Source organism: Arachis stenosperma, chromosome 3 (genome assembly GCF_014773155.1).
Source record: "Arachis stenosperma cultivar V10309 chromosome 3, arast.V10309.gnm1.PFL2, whole genome shotgun sequence".
NCBI lineage: Eukaryota > Viridiplantae > Streptophyta > Magnoliopsida > Fabales > Fabaceae > Arachis > Arachis stenosperma.
The window spans coordinates 16,802,085-16,828,017 of record NC_080379.1 but is presented as its reverse complement, the minus strand read 5'-3'; the positions used below and the strand labels follow the sequence as shown (position 1 = coordinate 16,828,017).

The 25,933-nt window shown below is 38.7% G+C and overlaps 2 protein-coding genes and 1 pseudogene across 2 annotated transcripts; all 3 read left to right on the top strand.

Moving 5' to 3' along the window:
* Positions 1 to 108: 108 nt before the first annotated feature.
* LOC130968220 (receptor-like protein EIX1) lies at positions 109 to 25,515 on the top strand (annotated as a pseudogene).
* On the top strand, positions 4,143 to 4,917 carry LOC130965593 (protein FAR1-RELATED SEQUENCE 5-like). Its single transcript, XM_057890362.1, has 2 exons — positions 4,143 to 4,802; positions 4,912 to 4,917. The coding sequence occupies exons 1-2, from the start codon at positions 4,143 to 4,145 to the stop codon at positions 4,915 to 4,917; spliced, it is 666 nt and encodes a 221-aa protein (XP_057746345.1).
* Positions 4,925 to 7,295, top strand: LOC130968219 (protein FAR1-RELATED SEQUENCE 7-like). The gene is made up of 3 exons (XM_057893387.1): positions 4,925 to 6,238; positions 6,691 to 6,978; positions 7,076 to 7,295. The coding sequence occupies exons 1-3, from the start codon at positions 4,964 to 4,966 to the stop codon at positions 7,136 to 7,138; spliced, it is 1,626 nt and encodes a 541-aa protein (XP_057749370.1). The 5' UTR covers positions 4,925 to 4,963; the 3' UTR covers positions 7,139 to 7,295.
* Positions 25,516 to 25,933: the final 418 nt, after the last annotated feature.

The following is a 25,933-nucleotide window of genomic DNA, read 5'->3' as shown; positions in this document are numbered from 1 at the left end:
ATTTTTTATACTAGAAAGGATCTCATTACAAAATTAAAAACAGTGTTGGGATTCAATTGAAAAGGAAAAAAAAATATAGGAATTTGACTGAAAATTTGGTAAAGTTATAGGACTAGACTAGTGTACAGATGTAAATTGAGAAAAGCGTACAGAGAATTTGTTTTTTGTGGCTGGAAGTGGACACGTGTGACGTTTAATTTATAACGGAGAAGGCTTTGAGGGTGTGAGATTTGATGTAAGCTCAGAAGGCTTACTAGTGGTGAGCCGAGTCGAAGAGGTATGGAATGAGGACTGGATTTGATGGTGGGTCATTGTGGCTGTGGGCTTTGAAAAAAACACTTGCGGGTCAATTTCCAAAAAAAATATTTCTGAGTTACGGGGGGAAAAGGAAAAAGTTGGCAGCACTAGGATCGCAACGAAAGCCCTACCCACTTTGGCCGTAGCAAACGGGGCTCTCGCGTCTCCTTCCGTGAATCTCGTTGCCGGCGTCAGTTGCGTAGGTCTGGGCGCCGTAGCACGGACGCAGCGGAGGTCTGAGGTGGTGTTGCAGCCGTGGTGTCCAGCGGGGGACGTGGGTGCGTGTGATCTGAGGCCGAGGGGTAGGACGACTTCCTTGCGCGAGGTCCCGACGCTGAAGGATGCAGTGAGCCGTACGTGCCGTCTGATGCGGAGATCCGGCCGCCGTTCCACGGAAAAGAAGGCTGTGGAAGGTCCAAGGAAACAAAACTCTGCCGCTGAAACAACGCATTTCCTGTCAGATCTCAGTTTTTATCTGAAGATTGTCACTTCTCCCCCGATTTGGGTTCTCGCGGTTGGTGGACACTGATACAGTTCAAAGTCAGGTGTGTTGTATTTTCATTCCTTTATTTGAATTTATTTGTAAATTTGTGCATAATGTGATAGGTTTTACTGCTGTGGGTTTTGTACTTTAATTGTAGCCTAAGGATATAGATGGGGCCATGTTCGCATGGAGAGAACACCGAAAAGGGAATTAGGAGTTTAAATTTTGTGATTTAGATTCGAAATGTATTAGGCTAGGGACAGATATCTGCGCCGTGGATTATCAATTTTTTATTGAAAACAAATGATAGTATAGGTTCATACATAAGTAGAATGTCTATCGTTGTGATGTGTTGATGTTAGATGAATCCGGCTCACCAATCAGGATCGGAAAATAGTTGAAGGTGTCTGATTTTCGTCTACTGGACCAATAGTCCAATAGGGGTTAGACATGGATATTGTTCCAGGCATGTGATTGGGGATTGGGAAACATCCTATGGAATCAAATGAAGCTTTGCTCCTTTCCGGAGTAAGCCGAACATCCTACTTGCTACACGATTATGACTACTCTGGCAGGGGACCTGCAGAAAGCTCCCACGCCAATGCAATTCTTTCAATTTAGGATTTTTAACTTAAATAAATTTTATAGAACCCAAATTCACTGATATCCAATGAGATCTACAACATGATAACCCTTTTCCTATTATTATATAAATCGTCCTAGTCTGTGTAGGATTAAATAAAACGTAAACCATTTCAGGCTGGAACTGGGAAGGGAAACAAAGGGTAAATGGTGCCAGGGTCCCTAGAGTTAAAAGGAGAACGTAAATCGTTCGAGGCTAACATGTTGTTGGCTTAAACCTCATTGCTCTGCCACGATTTACACACAAAGGAGACCCTACATACCCTGGCGCGATTCACGTGTTACTGACTTACTGGGTTGGGAAGATTTATGCTTGTAATGTTGTTGAGTTGATTGCATGGCAAACTTAACTACCTTAGTATGTTAGATCATATAGTGTGTTGGATCATATAGTATATGCTTAATATGCAATATAGAATAATTTTGAAAGAAGACCTTGTTCCACGGTGGGTTTAATGAGTTAGGGTATATGTAGTTTAGGGTAAGACGTAAGAAATTAGGCATCTTAGCAGCTTCGTTAACACTCTTACTATAGAGTGATGGTTGTATAATAGGGTATTTTAACTTATAATATTTTAATTTTAATTATATTTATTCAAATTTTAACTTAAGATATAAAAATATACTTTTTATAATTTCAATGATTGATTTTACTGAGAAGATTAAATTAAATTAAAAGAAATACTGATAAATTATAATAAAAGAGCACTAAAGTTTAATAGATAAATTTAAGTTTTTTCTTTTAAAAAAATGTCAGAGGGTGTTAAAAAATGTAATTTTGCATAAGTTAAATTTATGTGGACTTGAGTAACATAAATTAAAGTTTTTACAGAATGACAAACAAAATTTTATAAAAAATATGTATGAACAAAATTGATTAAAAAAATCATATCAACAATGAATACTAGAAATTTCATAGAAACTTAAATTTATGTTATTCAAAGCATTATGAATTTATTTTATTTTAAATTATATTTTTTAACACCTTTTGACATAATTTTTAAAAAAATAACCTTAAATGTATACATTAAAACTTAGTACTCTTTTTATTATAGGTTGCTAGTATGCCTTTTTTTTTAATATAATTTAATCTTAATAATGAAATTATAAGTTTTTTTTTAAGTTAATATTTAACCGGATTTAATTTAAATTAAATATTAAAAGTAAAAGTAGCCTATTATACATAAATTGTGCCAGGGTGAGAAGGGTCCATTTGTGTGTAAATCGTGGCAGCCCAATGAGGTTTAGCCCGACAACATGTTAAACCTATCAGTCCGGACGATTTACGTTTTCCTTTTAACTCTAGGGACCCTGGCACGATTTACCCTTTCTTTCCCTTACCAGATCATGCATTAATCGTTCCAGGCTGAAATGGTGTACGTTTTATTTAATCCCACACAGTCTAGGACGAATTATATAATCATAGGAAGAGGGTAATGACGTTGCATATCTCATTTCAGGGGAACCCATTAAATTTGGGTTCTACAAAATTTATTTAAGTAAGAAACCCTTCAATTTATGTCTATCATACGTCTTCACTGATGGGATTTTGGAGGTGTCCCTTTTATTTCTATTGCTGCCACCATCCCTTTATTGTTCGTAGCCCCTAAGGGAACCCGTAGCTGTTGTAGGTGCAAGCTGTTAAATGCATCAACATTTTCATTAAGATGTCCTTGGCTGTTTATAGTTAGATAGTGGTATTGTTATACGGAAGAGGTTCTGAAATTCTCTGCAGCTAATGGATTTTTCTGTCACACTGATTCATAACTCAGCAATAAATTATTGAATTTTCCTAAATACTTTCAGAATATGAAGTCATCTAAAAACCCAAACTTGTGTGTATGTTGAAACAGAATATCCTGTGTTGTAACTTTGAGACGAGTTATGCCATTGGCAATGTTCTTAAAATTTAGCAGTCGAGAAACTATGTAACCCTTGCGGATTGGTGTTAGTAATCATTGGCTGCTGTAGTGATTAGGAGTGCAATTGCAAAGTTCATCTGTAACAGGGCTGTTATGATAGGGTTATGAACGTATTTCAGGTTGAGGTGTTGTGTTTGTAATATTTCATGGAAAATATAATAGGATTAGAACTCAACATGAGATTTCCTTGTCGTGATCGAAATAATTTTCATTCATATGTGAGAACTTGAATCTGAAGCTCCTTTTTTCGCATTTGTTACTCATGATAGAGGAAGATCTTTGAGGACATTTCTTGAAGGGAATATCTATTCGTGAGGGAAACGGATGTCCCGGGCTTATGATGTAGTTGATTTTGCATAAGACGTTAGGGTGTTGTCCGTTACAGTGGTGTGTGTTCATGGTTGTTTGGCTTTTTAGAATCTGCAGTATAATTTGTGAAGAAGTTTCATGGGCGGAGTGGTTGACTGTAACCTGTTGCACACTTTCATGTTTTCAGGCTAGAACTGTGAACCGATAAGTCCGATGGATTTCAATGGGATTTTTGGAGCTGAATTGGAAGAGTCGGATGACAACAGCTCCGATGGAGACCGTGGCTGTTATTATGCGAGTGACGAAGAAGGGGACGAGGATGAAGGTGACCCAACAGGATGCAGAGAAGATGAAAATGGTAACCTCTCAGGTGGTGCCAGTCATGCCGGGGATGATGGGAAAAGTCGTCCAGTTGTCGCAGAGGATTTATGGGCAGAGAGTTTGTCGGGGAGGAGGATGCCTATCTTGCTTACAAGGAGTTTGCTAGAATGAGGGGTTTCGGGGTCCGCAAGGGCGATGTGGGGCGTGTCGACGGGGTTTTGGTCAGGAGAGACTTTTTCTGCCATCGACAGGGCACAAGACATGCTAAGCACTATGATCGTCCTGAGCGAGTTAGGGAGGAGAGGTTGGAGAGTCGAACCGACTGCAAGGCGAAGTTGAAGATTTTCTATGATGTGCAACGCAGTGTGTGGAAGGTCAGGAGCATCTTCGATGAGCACAACCACGAGCTTGCTCCGGCCATGTTTTCACACCTCGTACCTAGCCATCGCTCGATGAGTGATGGTGACAAAGCACAAGTTGATAGCATGAAGCAATTTGGTATACCAACTGCGAAGATAATGGCTTACATGGCTGGTCAATCTGGAGGGTATGGAATGCTGCGATTTACAAAGCGTGATTTGTATAATTATATACATGGTCAAAGGCTGGCCCGAATCAGTGATGGCGATGCTGCAGCAACGATCAGTTACTTGGAGGGCAAGGCGAATGCCGACATGACGACTGTAGCACATTACACGCGAACTGCCGATGATCGGCTGGGGAGCCTTTTCTGGGTCGACGGTGAAATGATGACCGACTATCAGTTATTTGGTGATGTTATGGCCTTTGATTCGACGTATCGGTCTAATAAGTACAAGAAACCGCTTGTAGTGTTCTCTGGGTCAAATCACCATAAACAGACAACCATTTTTGGATTTGCGCTCCTGGAGGATGAGGAAGTTCGTACTTACCGGTGGCTGCTGTTAAATCTTGTAGATGTAATGGAGAGAAGACTCCGTGTGTTGTTGTCACGGATGGGGACAAAGCGATGCGCGCAGCCATCGCGGAGGTGTTCCCGGCAGCAAGGCACCGGCTGTGTGGGTGGCACTTGGAGAAAAACTGTGTTCAACGGGTTAAGGATACGGAGTTCCGAAAGGTTTTTAAGAAGGCTATGTATGCGAACTTCGAGGTGGAGGACTTCGAGGAATATTGGAAGACGGCGGTGGAGTCACTTGGCCTACAAAATAATAGTTGGGTTCAACAAACATACGAGGTTAAAGAAAGTTGGGCAACAGCATATCTCCGGGGCACTTTCTGTGCGGGATACCGAACAACCTCAAGGTGTGAGGGGATTAATGCATACATAAAGGGGTTCCTGAAATCCACTGATAGCATTTTGGAGCTGGTGCACAGCTTAGATCGCGTTGTAAAGGTTTATCGAAACAACGAAGTCACGGCGCAGTTCTATTCTACGTACTACAGCCCCGTGTTAACAACCGGGCTTGACTCTATCGAGCTTTTTGCATCGAAGCTGTACACTCGAGCAGTTTTTAGAGAGGTCAAGAAACAAATCAGGGGTGTTGCAACCTTGCTGTTTCGTGGGAGAGACAGCATCAGCACCACGGTTGTCTACAAGTTTTCAAGGATGGGCGCGCCTGGTAGGATTCACAAGGTTTTATTCGACCCAGATGACAAGAAAATTCAGTGCGACTGTTCGATGTGGAATAGTGAGGGTATTCCATGTAGTCACATATTCTGCCTGATGAAGTACGAGGGTTTGGAACAAATACCGGACAGCCTTATTGTGAGAAGATGGTGCAAGGATGCAAAGGATTCCAGACGGATGCCGGTGACAATGAGACCTGGAGATGAAGGTCGCATGCTTAGGTATGCCGCACTTTCTTCGGCCACAAGCTTGGTCGCAACACTTGGTTCGGATGAGCGTGAAGACTTCGAATTCGCTAAGGAGAGCATCGCGAGTCTAATAGATAAGCTACGTCACAGAGTTTATGAAAGGGCAGGTGGTCAGCCAGGTATGTCGGGGTGGAAAGCGATGAAGGACCCGGTTGTGGCAAGAACAAAAGGTGCCCCTAAGAGGAAGAAGGAGTTCGACCAATGTAGTCAACCCGACGTGCGAGGGAAGAGGCGTTGCTGCACCAAATGTGGCACACCCGGGCATACCAAGAGGACATGCAGCGGGTACTGTGCACGAGGGGTGTCCGGGATTGGTAATGGGGTCTCCCCCACGGATGGCAACGGTTCGCATGACGGCCCTGCAGCCGCTTCAGCGTCTCTTCCGACCGAGCTCGGTCATGCGTATGAGGTAATATAAGGAAACATCATTAGGCCCAAATGAATGTGTTGCTTCTCAGGTTTCACCTCTGTGTGAAATTGTGGAATTAGTTTCCTGGATCAGATCACACCGCAAACCTTAGTGTTGTTTTACACTGAAATATTTAGGTAGATGCCTTATTTTTGAGTATATTGCATGTTATTCCCTGAGTTAAAGGACCATCTGTGATGTTATTTGTGGGTAGGAATTGCCTTATTTTTTAGTATATTGCATGTCATTTGAGTAATATGTATCCTGATTGGAACGGTGGTATATCTTGAGATAAGTAAAGAAATTAAGGTAGAAATGTTAACTCGTTCTAAGTGAACATGAAAATGGGAGATTTTGCTGTATCCTACTTGTTGAACTTAATTACATGTATTATTTTTGGGCCTAGCGGATTATATTTTTCACAGAATCTAAAATAGCATACATGCTTGCAGGATCAAACCTCGGGTCACGGCGAAGCTGGTCTGAATAACGTGTCTACCTCAGCGGCAAATACATCCTCCATGGTGAGTCGGAGAGGTAGTCCATGTTGGCGTCCTCCGTTTTCTGGCGGGGGAAGTGGGGGGAACTTCTTCCTTGGGGGCCAACACATCCACCAATTCTATGCATCCCAACCTTGCTCCGGGCACCAAAGCGATCCGCCGCCGCACGCCGGGCACGGGAGTATGTCAACTCCGATGAGGGCTATGAATGAGGACTTGTTTGAACGGTGGCTGCTCCAGGTACGGGGTTCTCCTGAGATGTACTCCAATTTTGTCTTTGGATGTATTAGCAGCTCGGACCTGTCCACTAAACCATGTGCCTTTTCATGTTGAACAGAATGTGATGGGTCGTCGCTCGTCGAGCAATATGCAGGGGGGATTTCCCACGCGTGGAACTTGATGTTAAGCTGGGGGATAACACATACCGAATACTTTGTGTCTTGCAAAAAGTTATTATTTTCGGTAAGGTCTGTCTTGCTAAGTGGAAGCTGCAGATTTCACTAGTGTGTGCTCTGTTTTTCTGATTTATTGTAACTACATTTCTAGTGTCTTGCTGGTGACAATTGAAGCATTATTTGAGGTTTTAGTTGGGTTTGTTTAATTTTGTCTCCGGAATAGCTTGGCCTATACTCAGTTTCTCACTATGTTCGTAGCTCCCATTGTCTGCATAATTATGGCCAGATGATGTTATTTGCTTCGTTGATGAAGATGGAGAATCTGCTTAGTAGAAGGACTGGCTGCTGAAGGCTTTGTCTGAGTTCCTGTAGGCTTTGAAGTTGAACTTGTTTGAGTAAATTTAGGCTCTGAACTTGAATGAATTTCTTGGTGTTGCTATTTGGAATATCTTAGCTGTAGGTTGCATAGATGTTTTTTTTTTGGTAAAATGCATCGATGTCCTTTTTGTGCTGACATTATTGGGTATTAATGTTTGGGCTTCCATGGAACAAATCCATTTAGCATGTACTGTTGCAAACGGGCCATGAGCAAACGCTAGGTCGGATGGGCCACGTATAAGGTTCATTTTATTTTGGGGCTTTTTTGGCGGGTCCCATAATGTCAAAGCAAGGGTCCGAGGATGCGATCTCAGAATAAGGAATGCTCGTCACAACCCCTGGGCTAACTTCGTTGTTAGCATTGTTTGTGCAAAATAAATATCTGTAAAAACCTTGCACCCATTAAGTAACTCGTATTTAATTTATTTTTTTTTTGGTGTGAATCCAGCCATGGTCCACTTCAGTATACATTTCTTTAAAAAACAACTATAGAGTTACATAATTTTTCTTTCCGTAAGGGTATGTTTGGATTTTTGCAAGAAAATGGAAGGAAATAAAATAAGATAACAGTAAATGGAAGCAAAATTTGAGTTCTTTGTGTGTTGTTTTGATGAATAGAAACTAAAAGGAAAGATAATAGAGGAAGTTTTTCTTTTGTTTAGAAGAAAAGAAAAGTGAGATGAGATAAAATCACATTAGTATAATTTTACAAAGACACCTTTATCATAAAATAAAAAACAAATGTTTTTATTTATTCCTGTTTTATAGGCTTTTATAAATAGTATAAACATTATAATTTATATATTTGACTAAATTTAATTATCTAATACGTATCATATTTAAATTTAAATTTTTAATCCAATAACATGTTAACACTAAATTTATATTAATGTCTGTTAATTGGATTTGGATCTATAATTTTTTTTTAACACCAAAAATGGTCAATTCTCGATCTAGTAAACATCACTTAATTTCTTAGAAATTTTGTATCAAAAGAAACATAATGTGTTGTGTTATATAAGAGAATCCCCCTAAATTGAAACCGTTTGTAATTTCATATAGAATTACAGGTCGAACCAAAACAAAATACTTTTCTTGATAATTGTGATCCATAATATGACTAAGGAAAGTATTGGACATAGAACTATATAGCAATTTTGTTTAAAATTTCTTGCTTGTGATTGAAAGAAAATCTTTTCCACACATTTTCCTTCTATTCTCTTGTAATCCATTGTCCCCTTCTTATTTTCTATCAAACCAAACATCGTGTAAGCGTATATCATCTATTCATATAAAGTTCCGATAAAATGCGTATGGTATTTACTAATAGAATAGATATGAACATTACTTGACCATTCTTTGGTCCTGGGCAATATGATCTTAAGAAGACTGTCGCAGTTACATAAGGTACTTATACAAAATGGTTAGAGTTGCAGAACGTCTTCCTACAAATGGTGCTGTAGGTCCTGCACGTTTTCAAAGGCACATGAGCTATTGGCCAAGACACATTATAGAATTCCGAAGTGGAAGAACGTTACCTATGCAAGCTCAACAGCTGTGAACAACAAATTGGTTGTGTTACTCCAAAAGTGTTGTATGCAACCCAGGGTTTAATCTAACGTGGGGCTGCGGGTAGTTCCAAAATGGCCACACGGTTCTTGGATATGCACCAAAAAAGGGTTCGCAAAAAGTATAGGACCGGAATTTCTTCAAGGGCGATGGCTACTCGGCCTCCACCTGCCAGTGAGCAACGGCTTTGGCAACGATGTCCCTAGCCATTTCGTTGTGCGACTTCATCACCAGATCTACCGCCAACCGCATACGCGTTGCGCTGCTGACGTTCTATAACACAGGAAAAACCAAACCCGACAAACATAGCCAGTCAAGAAGACACATATCTATCATGACATGAACAAGTGACGGAATAAAATACCTGCACACTATAATTCTGCCACAGATGGTCCCTAATCATCCACTGTGCCACCCACACGCCGCAGTCCATTCTGTTGGACAGCCAAAAAAAAACAAGTGAGTTTACATTCTAAAGGAGATGCCACTTTTAGCATGAGTTGCCACACTATTAAGTTTGCTGAGTCATGCATGCATGTGCGAGCCTTGTTGACGGGATCTTAGTAGCTCACGATTTGGGATCCTGCTGGGGCAGTTCAGGTTCTTCGAATTCAAATGTGGAAAACCTGGGTCGAACGGAACAGTTGCCAGCGAGCCAAGATTGTCCCAACGTCAGCCCTTCAAGGTACAACGCCTACATAAGGAGGAAGAATATATGACGACGATTACGAACCCAGCCTCAACAGTTTAAATAAAAGTGATACGATCCAATAGTATGGCATTAAACCCGGATACTCACCACGCGCGTCATGCCGATCTTCCTTGCTTCTGCTTGGGCAGGATCTCGAAGGGAGTCCAGGTAAATGAGTTTCATGCGGGGTACATCAATTATCATGAGATACCAGTGACCATCACACCACATGGGTTGATGTATCTACACAAAAATTGAACAAGATATCAGACTTGAGGCGTAGAATGAAATCATAATGTCGAAATTAATTGGGTAAGGTAGCTAACATACCCTCGTGACCCTGTCCACCTTGCACCGCATGTAGTTGTTACGAACCGAGGTGGCAGTTCCTGAGGTAAGCGTTCGGCCTTCGAGTGCGGCCTGCTGAGATACGTCAAGAAGGGAAACAAATCAACATTGTCTTCCGAACAAGTCAATTACTTTTCAACAAATTCGAAAACGAAATAGCTAACATACCATGATGCTTGTGGGGAGGAACCATTGAGTTTGTTTCGAAGTCCGTGTGAGCATCCGTACGACCACATTTAGAACCTAATGTGAAAAAAAAGATATTAATGAAGAACAGGGTCTCTGTGTCATACTCAGTTCTCGTATAAAGGCATGCCATTTAGCTCATCAAAAACAATGATAATCGCTACAGGGACGTACATCGTCCACAACTTCCGCTCTCGGAACAAGGGTCATCAGGGCTGCCCTGTTAGCTATGCAGTCGCCGACATCTACCAGTATTTCGCTGTCAAGAAACCATGCGATCATGTCAGACAGGGATTATCGTACAAGATTCCAACCGCCAAGCACCTATTGCAACAACGACCGCATGTTACTAACCTCTGGGAAAGATCCCTGCAGAAGACATAAGACGCCACGGCCAGCTCAACTGGAGAAAGATTCATCTCGTTCTGCGGCTGAAATGCAAGGTTCATGGCCTGCGAAATCCAAGCAAAGTGTCACGATTGAATAACTACCAGCAAACCTGATTTTGCATGCTAGAGTGGAGGTTGTAATAGGTATTTTGTAAACAGATTGAACAACTCACTCGGGGAATTTGCGGGCGTTTCATCGCCATCCCCTGCCAACCATCGAGCAGGTCCTCGTTCGCAGCGGGATTGTAATCGCTATGATTCCTAGTGGACCAAGGAATGCATCTATTGCCTTCTTTAGGTGTATTCATGCATTTTGGGCTATCCCAGACATCCTCGGTAGTCAAATCGACCTGCAAGAATCAAGTGCCTTATTATGCTATCTAGAACGGACATTTCATGGAATAAGCATATGCATGATATGAATAAACCCCTTTATCCTATAAGACCGAACCACTTCCGGCGAGGGGCTTGGTTGGGATTTTTTCCGGGGCCGGACATTCTTTCTTGCGGGTTTCTCCTTCCGCGAAGATCTGAAAGGCATATGGTCAACCGTGAACTTTGTGTCGATAGTAGGACGGGATGACGGACCCTTGCCCTCTCCAGGAGTTCGAACGTGGCTGTCGATGGTCCTCTTCTTTGAAGTCGGCGTGGCCTCCCCGTGCAGCACCGGCAAGTGGCGCAGTGCCCAAATGAAACCGGATTCAGGGAAATAGCAGAATTGGCTCTTTGCAGTAGTTTGATGGCATCCCTCACTTTTGTACAAGGGCATCATGCCGGGACAGCGTTGCCGAAAGTTTTCTCATCTCCGTTTGCATCCCGGATACACTTGTCACCATGCTCATCGCGAGGGCTTCGCAGTCCTGCATCAACACGTACCACATCACAAAATCATGCACTTCGAAATACGTGACATTTTTACTGCTAAGGAAAACTACCCAACTAAGACATACCTGGGTTTGGGAGCATGGGAGGATTGGCAACTTCCACATGACGCGACTTCATCCGCATCTGCTCCTACAAAGCCCCTGTAAACGTCAAGCGAGAATAACACTTTAGCAAATTATCCATGTATATTCCATGCATTGTATATGTGGTAGCAAAAATAAATAAAAGAATATCCTTTCTTACCAGCCATTGGCAGGAGACGACCTCTTCCTGGCACACGACGAGGAACATTTCGAACTCGAACCAGGCACCGGTTCCGGTACGGGAAGCGATTTGACCTGAGCATTTCCGATCGACTTCTCACCGAAGGACAATCGACGTGAGCGCCTGCCAAACCCACGAATTTCACCAGTTAGCATTCAACAAGGGCATAAACGCCGCAGCAATACAAAAAAACCTCCGTCGAAGGCTCCCCAGTGCACCCCCTTCTCTTTTCAGCTTTTCAGGGCCAGGAATCGCCTTGACAGGCCCAGTTAGATAAAGGGGACATGGTTGTGTGCACAACAACCCGCAAGGCCACACATTTTCTTGCCACAGCCCAGATAGGTTGTTGTCTGAATATGACTTTTTGTTTCGGCCACCCACTCGTGGGCCTGCAAAAACGACCAACCATACGGGGCCAACTAGATTCAAGATATCTACACGGAACCCTAATGCTACAAGGGTGACAGAAAGATATTTTCAAAAGAACAGGTTTTCCGACACCGGGAGATAGTGACTACGGGTAGCTTGTGAATGGAGGACGTGGGAATGGACCACGAGTACCCTGACAGTGTTGAAATAGTAACGGTACGGTTTAAACAGAACATAGCTAAGTGTGGATGGCATCAACTCACATGGGTTCGAGCTACGAACGAATCTTTGATGTGGTCTCTGCAAACGGATAACGAACGTCCACCACTCAGGACTCCATTCACGGACCCCAACGAGGCGACACTGCTCTGTTTTGTCCTCTTCAAGGAAAGAATCTTGCGTGCCGAGAAACAGTGCCGAGGGAATATTATAGTCAGAGAATGCGCCAGCATGGAGGCGAGTTTCGTGGAGGAGGTTAACAGGCGCAACGTCTTCTTCGTTTGTGCAATGCCTTTGTTTAGTGTTGTGATCTTCCTGCACCACTCGAGCTTTACCCGTCCTCATAGTCATTACATGAGGATCGCTTTGACAGAATACCCTTTCATTTTGGAGACATTCGTTCCCGATAAATCAGTATGACCATGAGGTCTTCATTCTTGGCGGGAAATCACAATTGCGGGGGGCAAAGTAGTCCTTCTAAAGGGATCACAACCCCATGCGGGCTACATTGAGTTGTCCATCAAGATATCGCATCATAGCTGCTATAGCAACTCACAACGGACAAAACAAGGACTATTAGGACCTACTGGGCCCCGCTACATATTGGTATGATGGGGACAAATATGTCCATTCCATACCACTTCGTAGTATAAGTATCCCCTACCACTACCACCCCATAATGTAGTACACCAATCCCTTCAGGTTATACTAGAAAATAATCTTAGCGACCTCCAAAACCATGGCACTCCATCTTGGGAGAGCATCAGCCCACTAAACAAACACCGAACACGTTACAAAAACCCGTTGGAAGCAACATGAACACCTTCCATGTTCTCTTCGGATTGGGTGGCATTGGGAGCAAAGGCATGACTCAGTTACCTTCCTAGTTACCTCGGTTCTTTTAACGGGTGCGCTCCTCGGCCAATTTCACATTTAAAAAGGCTGGGGTGAGTTGCAAGACTGCCGCTCTACCAGTGTGTTTAGCGACAGTTAATGCAACTTTGACGACTCCCGTTATAAGTTGGCATCTCGAGGAGCAATCTTGGAGAAGGGCAACTGCTGCCTATCTTAATCTTGGTATACCTCGAGTTGACACCGATTATTTTTATAGGTGATTAGTAGTATATTATTCACTATTAAGCTGGTAAAAAATTTTATAATTTATTTCCTGTATGCTGAATCATGGCTGTGGCCGTATGTATGTGCAAATTATTAATCCTTACTGGTTGCATGTACGTGTCCCATGATGCATTGACCCTTTGTTTCGTAGTGTTTGAACTCAACATTTTTTCGTGGTCGGACCTTTTTTGAACTGTGAGGATGTTGCCTCTGCTCGATATTCGCCGGTCATTCTTCGTCTATCGCACATGCTTCATACGTATTTTTTCGCTACGTTCAAGGTGTTGCTCGTGACAATAGACACGTATTATACGGCTTTACATGGAACGAGCAAGAGATCGCTGAGAATGAAACTTGCCGTGGACGTGCTCACTGTTGCACGGACGTTAAGGCTGATGAGGAACACTTACCCCACGCACGAGGGTGATAACGTGTCTGACGGTGCCATTATTAAATGTGTTCTAGAAGGGTCGGGGGGCCCGAAGCTTTCCATCACAACCGGCACAGCTAAGGGAGGCTCATCATGGGGCTCCAGTGCATACATCCTTTAAACGTGTGCATGCCGGGCCAGGTCAAAATCTAACTTCCATCTCTTGCTGCATGCCTTCCCAATGCGAGGCACCTGCAAGTGTAGCGGAAGCATATGCCGCGGGCAACCGAGAGGCATCAGAATTGGCATATGCATGGCGCGATCCAACCGTCCGCGAGCCAACCCCGGTCGAAGCCTAATTTGAAAGACCTGGTTATGCATGCAACGACGTCATCCGAAGCCACATACCAGGACGTTGTTGTTGACTGTGGACGTACTGGCGTTAATATGTGTGGAGAATTTTGTTCACCCAAGTATAAGAGCTTTATTTTCATGGAAGAAACGTAAGCGAACGGCCACACGATTCCATATTGGGACTAGGCTTTCGAGCTGTAAAATAGAAAACAATAATTCTCGTGGAGAAATATAACACATAATTACAGGAAATCAGTTTTGAAAATTTAATTTGAGTTAAGAACAATAGCCACCTTCTTTTAAGAGGTTAGGTATAAAATATATAACAAATTTGGTAGGCTTTACGTTCCAATTTTCGCGTTACAATCATCACGCTATTAAAAAGAGAAAGCTAAATTAGAAATAATAAATTTTTATATAAGCATTATAAATAAATAAGTTTTTAATTACAACATGTGATATATGACAAAATATATATATATTAATTAGTTTATAAAACTTCTAAAAAAATGGTTTTTTTTAATAAAGTGTCATTAAAAAATAACATTATAAAAACTAATGTCAACCAATATGCTGTAAGAGTTTATTAAATATTTAATAGGAAAATCATGAATTAAATTTTATTGAGTTTAAGTTTTAATAATTTTTAATTGAATTTCGAATATTTTTTATTTTTTCTTATCTTTTTAACTGAGTCTTTGATTATTAAATTATATACCTCGTTTATAATTAAGAGTAATATTTTAACACAATCAATTAGTCACACATATAAAAATACAAGAACAATTCTATTGTATTTATAATCTAACTTTATAAGCAATACAATACAATAAAACTATATAAGTAATATAACTAAATTTTATCTACATCTATAGTCACAATTCATAAATAATAATTAAATTATATTTAGTTTATAGTTAAAATATGAATAAAAATACAAAAATGATCACGATGGTTAATTTTTTTTTTATAATTTTTTATTTTTTTGTTGTGACAAGTTTAATTATTTTAATAATTAATTAATTTTTAAAAAGATAATTGAATAATACAAAAAAGTCTTATTAAGAGTAATTTATTTATATATGATTAAAAAATAATTGAATAAATATACAGTAAAAATTAATATTACTAAAAAATACAATTAAAATTTATTTTAAAATTAAAAAATATAGGTTACGTAAAAGTAAAATTAAAATGAATGATTTTATTATCAAAATTTATCTATGAGTAATTATAAAAGTATTTTATGATGAATAAAAATATTAAAATCGTACTAAAAGGTCAATGAATTTTTTGTTTACTTTTTTAAACATATTTAATTCTATCTGATTAGAGTGTCGATCCGATTCGATCCAATCCGATCATCTTAGGATCAGATCATATCCTCAAATTACAGGTCAGATACGGATAAACATTGTGGATTCATATGGATATGATCTACTCTATAAACACCCCTAACTACTACTATAGGTTCATTGTTGCAAAGGAATGCTTCTTTTATTATAAACCATTATTAGATCTTAATTTCCGTTAAAAGAACGTAAACTGTCAACAAAGAGATAATAATTGGTCTCTGAAATTATGTTCGTACTTCAATCGATAGTTGTAAACACGGAACTGCATTCGCTGGTTCGCACAGAAATCTAGAGAACCAGACTAGAACTGAACCCTAGTTTGGTTCGGTTTACTCCTTAGACCGTTTAAGAAAAAAACCGATGTGAACCGGTGCAAACTGGTCTAACCGAACTGGTCTGCTTGAAAAAATCTTTAAAATGTCTCCACAAGGTCTCGAACCAAGAACCTTGGAGCAAAAGCAACCTACTTTCTACTTAGCCATTGCACTTCTAAATATTATATTTGACAAATACTAATTATATAGTATACATCAATATGTAATTTAATTTAATTTTGTTTTTCTATTTTAAAATTGATTACATTTTAATTATATACTGTTATTAATATAGATATAAATTTCACTAAAAATTTATTCATTTACTTGATCTATGTTATTGCTAGTATGTGATTAAGGTTATTTGTTTTGATGTTAGTGTTAAAATCTATTGATATTATAGTTAGATGATAGGCTTTGTGAATTAATCATTTTGTTATTGTGTCAAATAAGATACTATTGTAGTATTAAAATTTTTAATTTTATATTAGTTATTTTAGAAGTTGAGTCTTGATTCTTCGTAAAATGTTAGTGAAGATATGTGTTTCTAATTTTTATTTAAGTTTTTAACTATTTTATATTTTATATTTACGTGAGACTGATTTATCGGTTCAACCAGTGATATCGGTTGAACCAATAAACCAGTGAACCAATAGCTTTGACCGGATCGATCACTGGTTCGGTTCTAACAACTATGTTTCAATCTAATTTCATAAATTTCCATTTACTCAATTGAGTCTCCCAACTTAATAGTTATGACTCACATTGGTTTCTAATATTATTTTTGTCACTGTCTCACATAATCGTTAACGACATACTGAGATGGACTAAAGACTGCTACATTATACATTCTAGCGACTATTTGATGTGACAATTTAAATTTTTTTGACGTTATTTTTTTCAACTAAACACTTAAAACCCTAATATGAGTCACAGATACCTATTTTAAAAGTTTTTTCCTGATACTGAGATGGACTAAAGACTGCTACATATACATTCTAGCGACTATTTGATGTGACAATTTAAATTTTTTTGACGTTATTTTTTTCACTAACACTTAAAACCCTAATATGAGTCACAGATACCTATTTTAAAAAGTTTTTTCCTGTTAATATAAATTTCTTAGGAATGAGCATATGAAAAAACAAGATATCGGTGTTTATTTGGATTAAAGTCAAAGCATAGTCGCTTCAGAACCGAATCCGTGATCGAATCCGCCAAGCGGTTGGTTTATTGGTTTATTGGTTCAACATATTAAACCATTGGTTAAACCGATAAAATCGGTCTCACGTAAATAACATATATAAAATAATTAAGAACTTAAAATTCAATGGTTCGATTAGACCAGTCTATATCAGGCATAGTTGTCAGAACCGAACCGGTGATCGAACCGGTGAGGTTACTGAGTCACTGGGTCACTGGTTCAACCGTTGGGTCACTGTCGAACCGGTTAACTCGGTATAATTAAAATTCTATAAAATTTAATTTCTTTATTATTAGTATTGTTATTTTTCTTTATAAAAATAATTACCATTTTAATTTAATACTTATAATTATTTTTATTTATTCTATTGTTATATTATTGGTGAAAAAGTCACATGCAATTATTTTTTGGTGAAGTTGATATTGAAGGACCGTTAGTGGGTTTGACTAGTTTACTAAATATCATCTAGCGATTTTCAACTATCAACCTCATGAAGATAAAACATAAAAATATATTAAAAATAAATTGTGGTTATTAAATTTTTTGTTTATTTTAATTTGTATATATTTAATAAAATTTATAGTTAAATAAAATGTAATTGATTTAAGAATGAGTGACTTTGAAATTAAAATAAATTGACTAGAAGTAGAAAGAAAGAATGCTATATGTACTATAAATTGTCTATTATTTAACGAGAATCACTCTAGCCTGCTGGAAGAAGCTTGTTGGCCTTATGCTGGAGGAATGGGTTCGAGCCCCATTGGAAGCATTTTGGAAAATTTTCCAAAAATCATCACAAGCGACACTTGGCAGCGCTGGAGGGTGTAGAGCAGGAATTGCATATCGCTAGTCCATTGTAGATTCACCTTCAACGTTGACTAAATCACTCGAACCGGTCCGGTTTTCACCGAATTTGACCGGTTTTCACCGGTTCACACCGGGTTTGACCGGTCTGTGCCGGTTCTCAACCTTACACGGTCTAAATATCGGACCGGACCGGTTTACCGGTTTTCCGGTCGAACCGGCCGGTCCGGTCCGGTTCTGACAACTATGATATCAGGTTTCATTGGTTGTAATCGGTTTTTTGTGACCATCACCGATTTTAACTAAGTCTCTTCTTTAAACGGTCTAAAAAGTTAACTTAACTGGTCTAGAATCTGATTCACCGATTTTTTCATCTAACCAGTCGGTACGGTTCAATTTTTAGAACACTAAGACAAAGCATTCCATATAAAGTATTTTAGAAAAAAATTTGATAATTAGGGTGTGTGCCATGTTTAACTGTCAAAGTAGGTTTATAGGGCAACAAACGCTATAGCTTGACATTAACTGGATGGACGTTGAGGGTAATTTCGTGCCTTGTTATTAAGGTGCGAGCCTAAGACGCCTTCGAAGAATTGATGTCGGTGACCTGACGGTTATCATTAGCAGTGTTGTAATAATCGGACCGGACCTGCCGGTTCGACTGAAAAACCGGTGAACCGAATCATAGGCCGGTCCGATATAGTTGCGCAGGAGGGTGTGAACAATACTAACGGTGCCAATATTAAAACTGTGACCTAGAAGAGGCGGGGGGCCGGAAGCACTCAGTCACAACCGCTTTCGGCCGCTACGGTCGGCTCCACATGGCTGTACAGTGCACGCATCCTTTAACCTGTAGATGCCCGGCCAGGTCAGACGCTAACTTCCCATGTCTTGGTGACTGGCTACCCAATTCAAGGCTCGTGTTCCTGTAGAAGGAATGAGAATGATAGAGAAGGGAAGATTAGAGGACAGAATTTATTCATTTCGGAGGAAAAAATTTGACTTCAATTGCAATTAGGAAGTGACATGTTGTTACCGAGAAAAGACGGGATCGGGCATCGGCCAGGAAGGATATCTTCCTTGGTACAGAATTCTTGCTCAATTTTGTTCGCCCAACAAGAAGATAGCCTCTGCGTCTCAGGCTTTGAAGAAGATGGATGAAACAATTATGAGAGAGATGCACGCAACAGAATCGGGGTATCTCACTCTCTCATCCGATGAAGCTGCCGCTAATTTGATGTTGGAGAACACGATAGTGCTAGGGTTGAACATCATTCAACCTTGAAAGCTTCACTCTTCTACATTAAAGGTGAATGGCTAAGGGGGGGTTGAAGGTAAAGAGTAAGAGCCATGGTTCCGAAAATCGGATCGGACCGTTCGGTCAAATCGATTCAACCGGATACCGACGATGCAAGCGATCAGGTTCTCCTCCCATATTCGGTTGACGGAAAACTGCTACAAAACAGCGATCTGGCCGATAAAAGACCGGTTTGGCATAATCCGTAGCCTGCCAGTTAGGATAAAACGACGTCGTTTTTTAGTTTGTAGGGAAAAAAGGGAAAGGTATCCACTCCTGAACCAACCCCCCTCTTCCCCTCTAGCCCTTCACCGCTGCCGCTTCTTCCTTTTCCCCATGTCGTTTTCATCTTCAATGGCATGTTTTTCATCTTCCTCTTCCCCAGGTATCTCGCCACGTCGTTCTCTTTTTCGCTGCCTTCTCAGCACGGAACCCTGGTTAGTGGCCCTGCTTTCAATTCTTCGCCTCCGCTTCTTTCCTTTTACTTTCTGAATGCTCCATCTTCTTCCTCATTTGAAGTTCTGAAATTGTTGTTCAATTTTTGTTCCAATTCTCTTGTTATGTTTTTTGTTCGGCTAATTTTCTTCGATTGCAAATTTTGTTCGTAACACCAGCATTTATTTTTTCCCCTACTTTAATTTCTGCTTCGATTGCACTAATTCTCTCTAAATGCACTCTTTATTTATTATTTAATATTTATATTTTTTATTAATTTTTTTATTTGACATTATACATTTCTATACTTATAATCTTTGTGTATTATATTTATTATTATCTTTTTATAATAAAATTTATTGATCCTATTTGGTAAAACAAATTAAACAGAAATAATTAATCATAAATAATAATTATAGTTACGTATTATAATGTACTTAAAAAGAGTACTAGAAGTCTTAAAAATATATTTCATAAAAAACATAAAAGCGAAAACTATAAAAAAGAAAATTAAACATGTATAAAAAAATAACATCATAACTTAACGCCATGTCTTTTTACGTAATTATCTAGCAAAACTGATTTAACTAATATTATCCAAATAATATTTATTTCGTCAAAATCAATTTTAGTAAAAAATTGCCAAACATAAATCATATTAACCGAAACTTACTTCTACCATAACTTAATTCTATAAAATCACTTTTATTCAAATTTCAGTTTGACTAACTACACCTCAAGCACACACTAAGAGCTTGTTTGAGTGAGCTTTCAATAAATGATTTTTTCCAATTTATCTTTTTTTAAAAGATCTTATAGAAAAGTTAAAGTAATTTTATGTTTCGATGTCTCATGTAAAAAAATCTTCTTATCTATCAATTATGTTTGGGTATAACAATATAAAAGTACTTTTCTGTTTATTTATTACATGAAAAACATTTTTTTCTGAAGAAAAAAGATCTTTTAAAAAAATATGTTATTTACAGCTTCTCAAAAGAGATTTTTTTAATTTTTTTTATACTTTTATTTTTACTATTAGAAATTTACCAAACACGCTAATTTAGTCCTAGGCGCATTTTTTTTCCTCTTCATTAATTTTGTTCCCGTGCATTTGGGTCATACACCCTTTTTTTTTTGGGTCAACGGTCATAATACACAGCCTTGCTTAATCTTGCAGTACACATTTGACGCATTCCACCCTTTCAAACATGATGGCCCCGCAGCCCACCCATATCCAAGGCCTCACATGGAGTCCATCCAACCACGGCCCATTCCTGTACATCCAGCCGCAGCTAATTCTTTCCAAACGGAGCCAATTCCCTTCCCCAGCAGGAGCTACTCGGCTACATGGAGGCGTCATGTTACACCGTTCCCCAAACATTCACATGCGGCTCCCCTTGGACACATGTCAGCACGAGATAATTGCAGGAGGAATATCTGTACGCTCACCTCTGTACCCTATAAATTCCCCTATTTATATCATGTAGAAGATTGATATTCTGCTGAGTAGGCATAGCCACTACAAACCAAACACCAAAGGGACGAACAAAATGAAAGAGTAAATTACTCTCAACATTCCTTTGTAAATCAAGCACTACGCAAGATTGGCAGGTTGCTTTCTTTCTAATTTTGTATATTATTATAGTTTAGAGAAAAATTGACCCTGATTATGACCTGAAGTTAGTTATTTCACCTATATGCAAGGATTAGCAAGTTGTGGATCTACTTTACAAATTATTGAGGCTAAGATTAAAATCATCGAGAGAGACCAATAGAAGTAAAATAGTAGCAGAGTAGTCACTAGAGATCAGAACAGTGGAGTGTTGGAGAGTTTTTTAATAGGATTCAGGACACAATGGAACATTAGCAATTGTCTTGACTTGAATGTGTTATTTTCAGAAACATTTGCTTCTCTTTCTGATGCATTTTTCTGGTCAATCATTCTGTCTTGCATATATTTATTTTTATATCAACTTTGTATATATCCATCTTGTCTCGTCCGTGATGGCTCAGCTTGGAAGGCTTCCATGGAATTAAAGTAAGTTTATCATGTAACACAGAAATTAATAATGAGGACAGGTTAAGAATTGACAAGAATATATTGGTTTGCAGCCAGACCTGAGAGCAACAACCATGGAAATATCACCTTAGTTGCACTTTTGTTACTAGTATTTTGCTTCACAAACACATATTATGCTCCCAACAGCTATGCTCAACCGGTTGATTGCCTAGCTTCCGATAGAGAAGCTCTAATAGACTTCAAAGATGGGCTTGATGATCCTGCAAACCAGCTTTCATCATGGATGGGCAGAAAATGCTGTCAATGGCATGGAATACGCTGTGACAACCGCACGGAGCCGTTGTTGCAATTGATCTCCCAGGTTCTTATAACAGGTATGATTGCTTAATCTAAGTGGTGTGGTAAGACCGTCCTTGATGAAACTCAAGTCATTAAGGCATTTAGACTTGAGTCTCAACTCCTTCAATGGTATACCAATACCTGCATTCCTTGGATCACTAGAGAATTTGCAATATCTTAACCTCTCATATGCTGGTTTTCGTGGAAAAATTCCTCGAAATTTCGGAAACCTCTCTCATTTGAAGTCTCTTGGTATAAGCAGTGAGGTTTTAAGCTTACATGCTGAAACCCTGAAATGGGTGACTGGTCTTGTCTCTTTGGAACATCTTGCCTTGCGTGGAGTTGACCTTTCAATGGTAGGAACTGATTGGGTTAGTGCAATAAATACACTGCCCTCTTTAGTTGAGTTGCATCTATCTGATTGCAGCCTGCAAGGTCATATTCCGATTCTTCCATCTCTGAATTTCACTTCACTTGCTGTGATGGATCTTAGATCTAACGACATTGTGTCAAAAATACCTGATTGGCTTGTAAATATAACCAGCCTACATCATATTGATATAAGCCATAATCACATGTATGGAAGCATACCACTTGGTTTTGGAGAGATGCCAAATTTATTGTCCTTGAAATTATTGGACAATGAGAATCTGACAGCAAACTGCTCTCAACTCTTCAGGGGAAGATGGGAAAAGACACAAGTTCTCAATTTGGCAGCTAATCAAATATATGGGAAGCTTCCATCTTCTCTTGGAAACTTGACTTCTCTGGTTCACCTTGATCTTTCTGACAATCCTATTGAGGGTGAACTTCCAGGTTCCATCGGTAAACTCTGCAACTTGAATTTTTTCCGGCTTTCTCATAACAAAATCACAGGAAGACTACCTGAATATCTTGAAGGAATAGACAACTGTCATTCAAGAAAACCTTTTCCTTATTTGAAGACCTTTGACCTATCCTTCAATCAACTCACTGGTACAATCCCAATCTGGTTAAATCAACTAGAAAATCTTGTTGAACTCTACTTTTCTTTTAACCTACTTGAAGGTCCCATTCCAGTTTCCAGAGGGTCATTGCAAAAGCTTACCTCTTTGGACCTTGGAGTCAACAGACTCAATGGGACTCTCCCAGAAAGCATAGGACAACTTTCTCAGTTGCAAATTTTAAGTGTCATTGACAATCAGTTAACAGGTGTGATCTCTGAAGCCCATTTCTCAAAGCTAAGTCAGCTTGATACTTTATTGCTGTCTTCCAATTCATTCTTTGTGACTGTTAGCTCCCATTGGATCCCACCATTCCAACTCACCGATCTTGAAATGGGTTCATGTGTTCTAGGGCCTTCTTTTCCTGCTTGGTTGAAATCACAAAATAAGGTTGATTTACTTAGACTTCTCAAATGCTGGCGTTTCTGGTTTTGTGCCAAATTGGTTTTGGGATATGTCATATTTAAACATTTCCCATAATGAATTACAGGGAAAGCTTCCAACTCCAATACCTATTGCACAATTCACTGCTGTTGATCTAAGCTTTAATAAGTTGAGGGACCAATTCACCTTCCAACAGTGCTAGTTTCATTTTTAGATTTTTCACACAATCGTTTTTATGGTACTATTCCAAGGAACATCATGTTTGGCATAGAATTTTTATCTTTTTCACATAATCAGCTTCAAATACCAATGTCTTTAGGAAAAGTGCAGTCACTTGTGGTCCTGGATCTTTCAAACAACAATTTAACAGGAAAGGTCCCTCCAAGCCTTGGAGATTGTTCATCTCTGGAGGTATTAGACCTTGGGAGCAATCATAGTAGCTAGAATCTCGATTTAACTCTTAAAATCTTTCGATATTACGATTTTAAATGAGTTTATCGATTTTACGAAATTTGTACTGAGTCTGACGATTTTACGATTTAAATCTTGTTAAGATTTTACGTTTTACGTTTTTTATTTACTTTTCCGATTTCACGTAAAATCTCGATTTTTTCTACCTTGGGAGCAATAATTTTTTTGGGATAATTCCTGTTTCATTGGGTCAGCTGCAAAGACTCAGATCATTGCATCTAAGTAATAACAATTTTTGGGGGACTTTGCCATTGTCTTTTAGAAATTTGTCCAATTTGGAAACCATTGATATTGGAAACAATGGATTTTCAGGCAGTATTCCACCTTGGCTAACGGATGGTTTTGCACACCTTAGAATTCTTAGGTTAAGGTCTAATGCATTTTCTGGAGGATTGCCACTTGTGCTTTCAAAACTCAATGCATTACAAGTCCTAGATCTTGCCAGAAATAATTTGGATGGCAACATTCCACTTAGCCTAGGTCATCTGAAAGCTATAGTTGATGAGCGAAAGAAAAACAAATATTTAAGGTACGGAGGATTTGAGGATGTGTACAAAGTGTACTATGAAGAAAGCTTGGTTGTGACTACAAAGGGCCAACCTCTAGTGTATACCAAGACTCAGATAATAATTTCACTGGAAATCTTCCCAAGGAAATTACAAAGCTATCTGGTTTGGTAGTTCTCAACTTGTCAAGAAATCATATAACTGGCCAAATTCCTGAAGGCATGTCAAATTTGCATCAACTTTCATCTCTTCATCTCTCACATAATCAACTCTCGGGAATGATTCCCTCTAGCTTGGCTTCTTTATCATTTTTGGGGTACCTAGATTTGTCCAACAACAACTTCTCAGGTGTCATTCCTTATACAGGTCACATGACAACCTTTGATGAATCTTGTTATGTTGGGAATCCTGGTCTGTGTGGTCCTCCCCTTCTTGTAAAATGTCCAAACGATGTTTATCCTAGTCATGACTAATTGACTACAACAAGGGACAAAATAATGAGGATGAAAATGATGATAGGTTAATTGATAAATGGTTTTACTTGAGTCTTGGTTTGGGGTTTGCAGCAGGAATTCTGATTCCTTATTTAATCTTTTCAATAAAGAGATCATGGGGTGGTGTATATTTTGCAATTGTGGATCAAGTTGTTTACAAGATATTGAGACTATGGTGGTGAAAATTCTGTCCAAAAGATGTAGCCTCATTGTAGCAGGTGTCAGACTGTCAGTGTTTTTACTTTTTTGTTTCATACACCATTAAATGGTTTATTGTGTTCTCGTTGTATACTCATATATTTTAGTTTCATTTTGTATAAGGTCTCTGATTGGTTTGTAGTTACAGCAAGCCAAATGTAACCTTAGGAGCTTGAAATTTATGTTTTATCATAATCTGTGAACGGCTGCTGTTTTGCTCTTTTTTTTTTTTTTTACTTTTTCTTTTGTTGCCAAAAGTAACTTAATGGTGGAAATCAATGGTGGTAATAGTGATGGTGCATGGTGGTGTTGTAGTAGTTATAGTGTAAAAGGTAAAGTTGGCATTTGGTTTAGGCTACTGCGTTGTGTGCATAATCATAGTAAAAAATTGTTTATGTGTAGGTGAGGTTTTACTCAAAATACAATAGCAAAGCGAAATGGGGATAATTGTTTTTAACATCCTTAAATTTTATGCTATATACAGTTTAGCCCCTAAAGAACCTCAGGTGCTTTTCATTTTATTTTAAACTAGAGTGAGACCCAGGTGATGTGCCAAGAGATAAATTAATTATACTGTATAATGTATTCTAATTAGTGTTATATTATTTAGAGATTGATTAGATAATATGTAAATTAATATTAAATTTGAATTGTTATATTAAAAATATTTTGCAGAATATTTATTTAATAATTTGTATATAATTCTATATAATTATTCAACTAAAATATAATATAAATTAAAATATAGTCTATGACTTTAAAATTTAAATTCGTTTATTTTTTAAAAAAATATAGACTTTTTATATTAGAGTTATACAAAATTATATTTTTATTTGTTGCTTCTATTTTACATTT